General features: G+C 40.3%; 1 protein-coding gene across 1 annotated transcript in view; it reads right to left on the bottom strand.

Moving 5' to 3' along the window:
- Window positions 1-5,573: 5,573 nt before the first annotated feature.
- The window catches only part of LOC139463754 (uncharacterized), a 28,026-nt gene continuing 21,323 nt past the window's right edge, over window positions 5,574-12,276 (bottom strand). Inside the window, exons 18-20 of the mRNA XM_071245027.1 lie at window positions 8,553-8,663; window positions 8,228-8,275; window positions 5,574-7,371 (exon numbers count right to left, since the gene is read on the bottom strand). Of these exons, the coding sequence (XP_071101128.1) occupies window positions 7,292-7,371; window positions 8,228-8,275; window positions 8,553-8,663 (239 nt within the window). The 3' untranslated portion in view covers window positions 5,574-7,291. The remainder of the gene's footprint in view (window positions 7,372-8,227; window positions 8,276-8,552; window positions 8,664-12,276) is intronic.

Genomic DNA, 12,276 nt, shown 5'->3' with positions numbered 1-12,276 from the left:
TTCCTATAGATTTGTCAGATATCAGACAAGTGATCCAGATTCTAACTCAACTACATGATAAATCAAGCAAGAAGAATAAGAACGATTATGTGTTCCCTATGTGAATGGCAACCGGTTAAAAATGCACCGGCAATATAAATTAGATAAGCACAATTGTTAGGACACATGGCGTTATATAGAAAGGGTCGTTCTCCAAACAACTGATAAAATACATTAAGTCGGTGCAGCTTAACAGCGCAGCGCCGAATTCAATACCACCGACCTAGGTAGTCCTTGCATGGCTCTGTCACTTCAAGACCGAGTCAGTGTTCGTTCAACTGATGAAACATGCAACCGTTCTTCCGTTTTTGTGTATGCCTGTCAAGCAGAATCAACAAGAGTTAACTTTAAAGAAGATGATTTGCTAAGTCGTTACCAGTGCTGAAGATAATACATTTCTTTAGGGCTTTGTGACAATTCCTCATCGATGGTCAGCAACGTGAATGACCGCAGGCATCATAACAGTCAAACATAAAGGTTTTTGTTAAAATAAGCTGTGTCATGGACAAAACCCTATATTTACGTTTGCAATTTCGTCCACTTTATTTCAGCGATTACTTTGCCGTGGCGTGTGTGATCGACTGTAGAGCTTCGTGATAGAAGCTGACGGATGTGTTCCTATGATGTTATTATATGCGAAAATATGAGCGTTTTCTGCCCCAACAGTGGCACCCGTCACAAACTCATGCAAAGGCAAGTCATGGAAATACATCAGACATAATTGTTGTCACTGATTCCTCAAATTTAGATATGTCCTCCACATATAAAACATAAATCGTTTTAAAACCTTTGCTACTGGTGTAACATGTAATCAAACAGCTTTTAAGCAATAGTCAGTCATAAGACGCTCTTTGAAATCTTCGAAGAAAGTCAAAATCGAGTACTGCATCGGACCTCATTTTGGTCACAGATGCATCAAATTTGGAATTTCCTCCACATAAAAACCATAAAACTTTGAACGATCTGCTCGAGACCGACCTACACTAAAGCGGCGCTCTGCAGCGTCGGCAGCAAAGGAATCGCGCCAGTGTTGTTTTCATCAGCATCCCACATAAACGCAGCTCTTGGTCTCAAGTACTGAGTATTTCAATTTTAGTTATGAGACGGACAGCACCATGTATGAACACACCTTTCTTCGTATAATTCATCTAATTGCTATTTTGCTTTTTACGTCCAAAGTAGTCCCTATCGTCGGATAATCGAGACTAGTTATTCTCTGGCGTTCACGTTTTATACTGGTTTGAGTGAAGCACATACACCATATCACTCTCATTTCAATAATGTTCAATAAAATGTCAATTGAATATGATGCCGTTATGACCACACACTTTGTCCACGATGTGTTAAGCCTCCTTCATGGTGGGGAACACACTGTTAATCCCTGGTCAACGTGTACACACCTAGAACTGTGAAGTACCATGACGCCTTAGTCTACTCATAATTGCGGTAAGGATGTGCCATCGGTTATATAGTGGCAAGTACTTCGATAAAGGCTTCGTACAATATATATATTTAAAGGGACAGCTTTGTTTAGCTCGTTATTAATTCTTTAAATATCAAGATAAATTAGATGACAACGTTTCATTTCATTACTATTTGACTATGTTCCAGTGGTAACTCTATACTTAGTTATAATTATGCTAGATGTTTTTTACAATATATCGGATAAATGCAAAAACCTAATAGTTACTTCCGTTCATCACGAAAAATATTATTCTAACTGATCGATAATTTCACACCGTTTGTGTCATACATCATTGTCATATTTCTTTGAACCTGTTACATATATACATGCATAATGTGTTACAGCAATGAGGCTTCAAAGGAGTTCATTTGAAATTGAAAAAAACGATAAAAGGTACAATGTCGACTTTCTTTATGTAAAAATGTGAATGTCAAATATGATTAACGACGCCAAAGTCAATATGTGCATCATAAACATACACGATATGAACAAGAATATTATGACGTTAATAGGTTTTAAAAACAATATTAACGGTGTAACAATTAGCCTTAGAACCATGCACAAATGCGATACAAAATACGATATACATCAGGAAATTAGGAAAAGTCATTCAACACATCGGTTCAAGAGAAAGATAATTATAAGATAAGAGTGTGTGTATATATCTATATCGCTATGCTTCCCAAATGCGTGGATCGATGCTCATGATGTCAATTACTGGATTGTCTGGTCCAGACTCGATTATTTACAGACCGCCGTCATATAGCTTAGATATTGCTGAGTGCGGCATTAAACAACAAAGAAACAAAACAAAACATCCAATCTCTCCATCGTCTTGTGGAGTACATAGAATACCCGATATATGCAATATACAACAGAAGAGACATCAAGGTTACTTCATTCTGGTTTCCTCAAAGGACATAAATGTTATGATATTTTCTATACTGTGAAGTTATATTTCCTTCTTTAGACATTTAATATCGCATTTCGATTGATCGATATTTGTGGGCAGAAATTGAAAAACAGATTTTACAGTAAAATATTCCTTATCATCAAACAATTCTATTTTTGACTTTCACCGAACAATAACTTATCACCCAACACTCAGTAGCATCGGTAACATCCAACTTCAGAGGACGTTTTATTAATAAAATCCGCTTGTCGGATGCTGATTAATCTTTTCTTGTTCATTGGATGTTTATGTTCACATTGACAATGGGAAACGTTAGAGCATGAAAGCAAACTAATTGTAAAGCAGTAAGAGTAACGTGTTAGTCTCATTCTTCAGCTGAACTTTTGACATCCGTAAACAAATCCAATTAACTATTTCCAGAGGTTTGGGGCATTCTTGGATTGTGCCAATCTATATTTGTATGTTATATTTGTTTACGTCTTAAACGCAGCTAAGTTAATCTGACGGGGTGCAAATGGAAAACGTACGGCGTACATCAGAATCAGCAGGCCTCGTGTTGACTCCAAATACTAAAATAAAGGTCTTTCAGAATCTTAAATCAGAATATCACAGTTAAAGACACCCGTAAAGTCAAAAAAGAAATATCTGCCTAGAAACTCAATTTCCGATAGTAAATTAAAAAGTAAAGACATCATCGCCAACAAGGTCTCGATTGTTCACAGATCATAATTGTGTTCATAATTAATTTATTGTCCGTTATGCCAACACCCGGGGCCATGTAATCTTTTCTCACATTAGCACTTTAATTGAAGTTTTTCCCTTTATATGCAGCGACACGCTGGAGTCATTGAAACCCCTTTGCGTGGGGATGAGAAGAAACATACAGAGAGAACTGGATGTGGATATTGCTACCTGGACACCGTTCAACAAAGCGATCTTAGTTGAGGCGATCGTAACTACCATACTTTAACATTAACTTATGACAGTCGTAACTGTAAGATTGTTCAATGGAAAGGTACCCTCCTCTAAAGAGCAGAAACTAAGTATTTAGTAGTAGCGTCAACCTATGTATTGCCAGTAATGAGAATTAGTTTCCTTATTGCGCCCGAAACTGTGTTCCTAATATGTCGTGACCTTCCGAGTTGGCTTTCCTTGCCCGTTGAGCGCGATATGCCACGAGAACGCCGTGGCGCTGAATAGCAAGCTGCTCCAGTCTTGATGGTTCGTAGAGCCCTTTCACAAGGCACTTATCCGCCACTCAGACAGTTCCTGACATCTCTGTAACATGCTTTTGACTTCGGCTTTTGATTATGTACAGGAAGGACCAAGGCATAATATCCCCAGAACAAAGATCACTGGGAAATCTGACAATTACTGCATCTCTGTATCCTCCTGGCAACATCGATATACGGAAGGTGAACAGTGCCAAAGTGTTTCTGGGAAACTCGTAAATGTGGCTGAACGGTAGGTAATGGGAGATCTTACACCCCAGCACCAGACTCCATGGACTGATTAACATCACAGTTTGTAGCAACGGTCAGTAGCATTACAGCAATAGGTGCTGTATCTATGAAAGTGTTGACAGCGTGTTTAGGTCTCCCTTGTTTTGCTTTATGGTCCTTTCAAGATGAGAGCACTTACTGGCTACACCTTTCGACGTAAGATATCTGATAATATGCTGGTTTAACTGCCTGTAGATGTATCCACAGCACCACACGGAGATATGTTAGTGCCATCGAAACAACTACAAGGAGTGCTACAACTAGTAGGAATATTCTATGTCACAGTCTTACGATGATCTTGTCTTCGTTCAGTATTCTGAAGTATAATCGTCTACCTGATTTACTTTTATCAATAAAGCTTAATCATATCTAAACTATTGGCAATCGAGATTGCTCATATATAGAGAGAGAACATGTGCACTTACACAAATGTACTCAATACATGTTATTTACATACACGTTATTTTGTAACTACTGGCATATATTCCTTCAGGCCTTCTTTAAGAATTATGTCCCAGCAAGGCTTCCATACCATACAATTGCACAATCACCATATGTCATGAGGCCAAACTAAGATATTGAAAGTGATCGAAGTTCTCTGAATGAAGCAGGGAAAGTGCGGACTGATGGCGCTAGCGGTGACAGCTTTTGTTGCGAAGGAGGAACTCTGATAAGCGCGAAAAGCAACAGGATGAGTTCATTCCGTAGAAATACGAAGTTAAACACTTCGGTTTTTTAAACACCAAATACACATTAGGTTTCTCGCCAGCGGCATCAGGTTATAGATTTGGTTTGGGCGTTAACAGTCTGATTGAAAATTTGTCAGCAGCTGAGTTAAGCAGATGTGTCTTTGATGTAAAGATGTCTATTTTCTGTGATGCAATTATGGCAAAAATATATTGTCGTGATATAGATGTAAATAGGAACAAAATGCTGTTTCATCTCAACGTGGAAAGACGTCCCAAACAACCGTTGATTGTATACACGAGAAGCTAATGCAGGGTCGCTCTGAGTATCTTTTTAAGCCAAGCTTTCTTTGCTGTGGCTGAACCTACGACACAGTGTGACAACATTAATCATGTGTAGCGCAATGTAGCGAGGAAAGATAAAGAAATGTCTGTCGCATTTCGCAATATTGAGACGAATTGAAGAAATCTAAATTTGACGCCCTGCGGTAATATGTTAGTTTGAAAGGCCACGTGGGGGTACCTCTAAGAGGAATCAATACCCAAGAGATACATAACATTCAAGGCCGTATGCAGATGTATTTATATGAAGTTCGTCTTATTGTTGCCGGGTCTCACATATGTCATTTTGACTATGGCAATCTAGATCGCTCTCCGAGATGAATACTAAATGACAGTGCACATCTTGATACTGTCTTAAGTGTATTGACTTGCCACCAGCTATAAGCAAATTGAACAACCAAAGCTCAAATCCGCATCCTAGTGCGTTGCTTTTGATTTTATACATCTTCTTTCACCCAGTAAGCGCGACCTGATGGTCACGTGACTTTGTTCCATTAGATGGAACGAGGTGCTGCCATCATTTTTCTGTGAGGTACTGAAGAATAATCTGATTGTTGTAATGCAATTAGCAACCCCGAGAACGACTTCTTGAGAAGTGAAAGAGATCAAACTCGTTTATTGATCGTTTTTGCGTATTTCAACATGCAGAGATAGTCAAAGTTTACACACACAGCTTTCATATTTGGCATAGTCACTTTATAAATCAAGGAACACAATATGATGTAACTGTATGTGTTTATATGGCTCACATTTCTGAAAATACATAACATTGGATGCGACAAACATTGTCAGAGAATTAGGCCAAAGACAGAAAAATATATTTTGTAATTTTTCTGGCATATTTTAGTTGTCCGAATAATATGTCAGCCATTAATAGTATTCAGCTCAAGCGTTCATGTTTATGAATGTCTGTTAGAGCATACAGTGGTTTCAACCGCCGGCATAGAGTAGCCCATAATTTCGCGACCATAAACCATCATATATAATTTTAAAAAGGTGAAATTTCAAAACCCAAGATTCTCGACGAAGTGTACTGTTTCCCATCTCTAGACGTACAATCTACCCAATGACTAGAAACTGACTGAGAAACAAATACCTAGGCTCTCTCGGAAGACAAAGCGCACAATGACCTTTCGTGACCTCTCGCGCTTCTCGCGTGGTAACAAGTACTCGTAACAGCGAGACAGGACTAGTGATAGCTGAGAAACAAAAACCTACAAAGCCATATGTTGGATAGCTTGTTTTACATTGTGCTTGAATAGTAGTTGTAATTACATTCTGCATGCGTTAGAACAAAAGTGTTCCTTGTCATTTGAGGATGCAGCACAAGGTAAACAAACGTCCATGTCTATAACCCTTAAGATAACATGTAGTCGTGGTGCATGAGGAAATTATTCATATTTTGAACAATATCTGAATCGTAAGAGCCTTTTTACGACGAAAAAGGTCAGATATTAATGTAAGAAATATATATCATCTACTATCGTCATAAATTAAAAGACTCCGAAGTCTGACCGGCGTGCCGGGAAGGGAATAAGGTCTTGTACATCCTGTCTCCTTATCAAACAACAAAGAAATACGAATGATGCATCTTAGGTCGGGGCACTTTTCTCATGATAAACAATATCAGTTTGTGAATGCATCCAATCAAACACCGAAGGAGACCGGAAACGTTATAGATTGAGATATTCTGAACTTGTTAACCCACAGTCGCCGCCGTGTGTATCATGTAAAGCCGCCAGCCTGACCACCTGGTAGGCCTGAATGGCCCAACTCATAGCATATACTAGCTGTCTGAAAACAACGGTGGGTGCCTCTCCGCTACCCTCCAGGAGTCCGGAATACATCCATGCATCATATATAGACACTGACGATGCCTGGGGACTTCTCCCTCACACTGCAATGTGTACAACATATCCGACTTACACATCTGGCCATCACATATAGGTATGTTTGTTTTTGCATTTGTCAGGAGAGAAAAGAAATCATAAGATCTATCACTAGTAGATTAAATAAGGAAACAAAACTGTTCTTGACAACCAAAGGATGTGTCGTAATTGTAAATATATTTAAATATGCTGACTAACATGACCAGTCATGCACAATGACCATTGCAGCCAGGAAGTCACATGTAGTTTGATGAAGACTGAGCATGATCTGGATAATAGTTGTTTTAATTGTTTGAAATATCGGCAGATTTACACTGTGATCCTGGTTCATGTCTAAATAAAAGAGTTCGATCAACGTCAACACACAAGCAAAAGACAAACAAAGATATTGTTACAGAACAGGAAACTCTTGTCGGGTCGTGCGCAGTTTGGCAGGTAGATACATTAAAATTTGTCTATTTAAGATGCGTCGGCGACCTTCTTTTAGATGCCTTCAAGGATTGTCTCCCTTGAACCTGCATCGGTTGATTCGAGCCTGCAATGAAGACCACAGTTCTCAATGCCCGCCAACGTCCACATTTTATATCCATCACGTCTTGGTAATCATTCTTCTCTATATGAATTTGGAACACAAATCATCGGCCAATGCTGTTGACGCAATGTAAGCAAACATTGACAAACAATCATTTACAATATTCTGAAGATGTTATATTTTAGCAAAGCATCTTTTTACCACTATAGTATACCTAGTTATATATTAATGCTACTAGATGCTACATATTGGTACTGAAAAAGTAGTTGAGACCAGAGTGTTCATTCGTGGGAGGAATAAACTGACACACATCCTGTGCAATGTACGATTTACGATTAACCCCACAGGAATATCAGTCTGTGAACATTCCTTGGAGATGTAAGAATGATTACAAATGCAGTTGCCTGGTATTCAAGTCTATCACATGATAACGATATCAGACACAAAAGGATAAATCTGCTAATTAAAAAATGTACTGAAAATGGCATGTTCATGTTGAATTGCGAGATTGTGAAAATACCATTAAATAATCACATCAATTACGTACACAAAACATATTTTCTTATCACGACTGGTGCACATAGCTATAATTAATGTTATAGTATCCTCCTAAATCTTCGGTCGTCGCTGTTTACCGAAACTAAACCCATTGATAAACATCTGGATTTTTTATATTAAGTAATATTAATATTTTAGTGACGCTACTTAAACACCTTCCACTTCTAATATGTGTAGATTGTAAATGTTGCATGAATACGTGCTTCAATGTTACCAGTATGCATCCTCCCGTGTACATGGGTGTAAGTTATATGGTCCTTGAAATACTCGTGGTAATTACAACAAACATTAAATAGCTCACCTGATCCAATATCACGTAGAAATTGTCTAGTGATTGACAACTCGGACCCTGTAAAGAGAAATCAATACAGTTATACATAATATCTTAATACTTTGTGATCTGCTTTATTACTGTTGTTGTTGTTGTTGTTAACTTTTGTATAAGTTAATACATATTTAAACATGTGAACTTGACAAAACACAAGTTATAGGTTTGGATTTTTCGTCAAGACCCACGATCGCTAGCGCTATCTCATCTGCTGTTTTCCTTGCGCTCTTTGAAAACATGTTTACTGAATTACAGTGAGTTATTGAGGTGGATTTTAATGTGAAATGTATTAACGCACCTGATCCCCCCAAACCGCATGTTCCACAGCACAGATCTAGATTGAGTGGGCAGTCTGCCTGGGGGTCGAGATCCGTAGTACACCAGGTGCTCTTGTCTCCATACTCACACCCTAAACATAGAGTCTAACAGTAGGTCGTTAAACGTAGGATCAAAACCTAAACCTAAATAGATGATTTTGTGTTTTACGATTGTCGAAGTATTGATAATGATAGTCACAAAGCTACACGGAGGGGAAAAAATACACACTTAACACATAAGTAGTTTGTGTGAGCTTTACCTGTTGGGTCAGCACTGGATAATACTTCTGCAATACATTTTAGTTTGAGTTAGTTTATCTATAATGGTAAAATATTCCCATTCGAAGTCAGACCAATCGTTGTTGGATAAACTGTAAGATAACAAAACCCTGGAATCAGTATTTTACGCTTTCAAAAAAAGCATTAATCGTTATCTGTGAGGTTAGATGTAGGATGGACATTTCGTGATACGTATATGAGAATCGTAAAACTGACACCTTGACATGAAATCTAGCAACACAGTGCAACAGACACACATATACTATTAGCTGTTGTGATTCAATAATCAATTTAAGTCAGCCACCGTCCAACCTTATTGCTTGCGTAACTGTTCCAAAGTCACCTTGGACACTGCTGCGACATGTTCCTTCAACATGTTCAATATATACTGAACCGCAAAAGAAACGTCATCATGGATAGATATATGAGAAACCTTATTTGTCCAAACACTGTAAACTTACTCTGAGACATATTAAAAAGATGAAACTTGGCAAAACTGATCATCAAGGTTGAAATTAAAGTCTCAAATGTTCTTGAAACAAAATACTAGTCTCTAAGAAAATGGCATCACAAGTCAGTATCTCGTGTGTCCGCCATGTGCATTGATGACTGCCGTGTAACGTCGATACATGGAAGGGATGAGGCGGTTGATGAAGGCCATCGGCGCTTGAGCCCACACTCTGAGGAACGCCTGACGCAGTTCAGCTGCAGTTGTCGGCCTTGGTCGGACGTCATTCAGCCGTCTTTGAATCTCGTCCCACAGGTGCTCAATGGGATTTAAATCGGGACTGAGGGCAGGCCACTGCTTGGTTCTGATGCCAGTCTCCTGTTGCACTCGCAGTGTGGGCACGGGCGTTATCATGCTGAAACTCGTGGTTGTGGCGACGTGCCAAATGAGGTGTGGTGTATGGTCTCAAGACTTGATCAATGTACCGAGCTGCTGTGACACCATTGTCTCTCCCTGGACCGATGTTCTGGAAGACCACAGGGCCGACCCTCTGTGCAAGACCAATTCCGCCCCACACCATGATGCTCGGACCACCCCTAGAGTCTCTCTCAGCAACACAAGCATCCGTCCGAAAAACGTTCTCCACGGCGTCGCCACTCTCTGCCATCTGCTGTTGAGATACAGTCTCTCGTCTGAGAAGAGGACTCTTAACCATTGCTGGTGGCGCCAATGCTGGTCTTGATGATGCTGTCGCACAATCTGACGATCGGTGATGACCCTTGGTTTTCCACTACGTGGTCTGTCATCTGTAGTGTTGGTGGTCATCTGTAGTGTTGGTGGTCATCTGTAGTGTTGGTGGTCTGGCGGTTGGTCCAGCTTGCAATCGTCCAAGGGCTTTGTGTCGCTGATTTCTTGTCAATCTTGGCATGTGGTAACAATTCAATAACGAATGAATAATATCCGATCTGGGTGGATTTTTATAGGGCAAGCAATGGAGGAACGCTTATGCATCTCAATTTGCCCGGAACTCACGTGCATCGGGTTATCATGGCCGTTTCCGTGATCCGTTTGGGCGATCGGTTTTATTGTCATCTGCTTTGGGTTTTTTATCATAATTATTTTTCGGACAAGGTAATGTTAAATTTTAGAAACTTTGACAAAAATTACCCAGATATACGTTTCATGCAATGTTACTTGGGGTGACGTTTCTTTTGCGGTTCAGTATATCTAAAGATGGGTTTTGAAATTAGTAGAAGTACTTCTTTATCAAAGTGTAATATGAATAACATTGTGAGACACGTGATGCGATATTGTGATGACACTCGTGGTATGACAATGTGGTGCGGTAATGCGATGACACGTTGTGTGACAATGTCATGTGATAATGTAGCCAGACACGTGGTGTGTTAATGTGGTGAGACACGTGGTGTGACAATGTCGTGTGATAATGTGGTGACACTCTTAGCGTGACAATGTGGTGAGACACGTGGTGTGACAATGTGGTGCGGTAATGGGGTGACACTCGTGGTGTGACAATGTGGTGCGGTAATGTGATGACACGTGATGTGACAATCTCGTGTGATAATGTGGTGACACTCGTGGTGTGACAATGTGGTAGCGGTAAAGTGGTGAGACACGTGGTGTGACAATCTCGTGTGATAATGTGGTGACACTCTTGGTGTGACAATGTGGTGCGGTAATGTGGCGACACGTGGTGTGACAATGTCGTGTGATAATGTGGTGACACTCGTGGTGTGACAATGTGGTGCGGTAATGTGATGACACTCGTGGTGCGGTAATGTGATGACACTCGTGGTGTGACAACGTGGTGCGGTAATGTGATGACACGTTGTGTGACAATGTCGTGTGATAATGTAGCCAGACACGTGGTGTGTTAATGTGGTGAGACACGTGGTGTGATAATGTGGTGAGACACGGGGTGTGATAATGTGGCGAGATTATGTGGCTAGACACGTGGTGTGATAATTTGGCGAGATAATGTAGTGAGACACGTGGTGTGATAATGTGATGAGACACGTGTTGTGACAATTCATTGTTACAATGTGGTGGGACGTGGTGTGATAATGTGGTGTTAAAATGTGGTGGGACGTGGTGTGATAATGTGGTGAGACACGTGTTGTAATAATCTGGCAAAAAACGTGGTGTGACAGTGTTGTAAGACACGTTGTGCGACAATGTGGAGAGACACGTGGTGTGATAATGTGGTGAGACACGTGGTGCGAAATTGTAGTCAGACACGTGGTATTACAATGGTGCGAGACACGTGATGTGATAATATGACGAGACACGTGGCGTGAACGTGTGATGAGACACGAGGTGTGACAATGTTGTGTTACAATGTGGTTTGACGTGGTGTGATAATGTGGCGAGACACGCGGTGTGACAGTGTTGTGAGACACGTTGTGCGATATTGTAGTGAGACACGTGTTGTAATAATGTGGCAAAAAACGTGGTGTGACAGTGTTGTAAGACACGTTGTGTGACAATGTGGAGAGACATGTGGTGTGATAATGTGGTGAGACACGTGGTGCGATATTGTAGTAAGACACGTGGTATGAGAATATGGTGAGACACATGGTGTAAAAATGTGGCGAGACACATGGCGTGACAGTGAAGTGAGACACGTGGTGTGAAAATGTAGTGAGACACGTGGTATTACAATGGAGTGAGATACGTGGTGTGACAATGTAACGCGATACGTGGTGGGACAATGTAACGCGATACGTGGTATTACAATGTAACGCAATACGTGGTGTGACAATGTAACGCGATACGTGGTGTGACAATGTAATGCGATACGTGGTGTGACAATGTAACGCGATACGTGGTGTGACAATGTAACGCGATACGTGGTGTGACAATGTAGTTATACGCGTTGTATGGCAATGTTGTAAATCGCTGTAAAGTGCGGTATACAGCACCACACACAGAATGAGAACGTTGACCGCCTGAACTAA

This window comes from Haliotis cracherodii, unplaced genomic scaffold (assembly GCF_022045235.1).
Source record: "Haliotis cracherodii isolate W230 unplaced genomic scaffold, xgHalCrac1.p SCAF_16, whole genome shotgun sequence".
In the NCBI taxonomy this organism is placed as follows: Eukaryota; Metazoa; Mollusca; class Gastropoda; order Lepetellida; family Haliotidae; genus Haliotis; species Haliotis cracherodii.
This window is presented reverse-complemented; position numbering and strand designations above follow the sequence as displayed.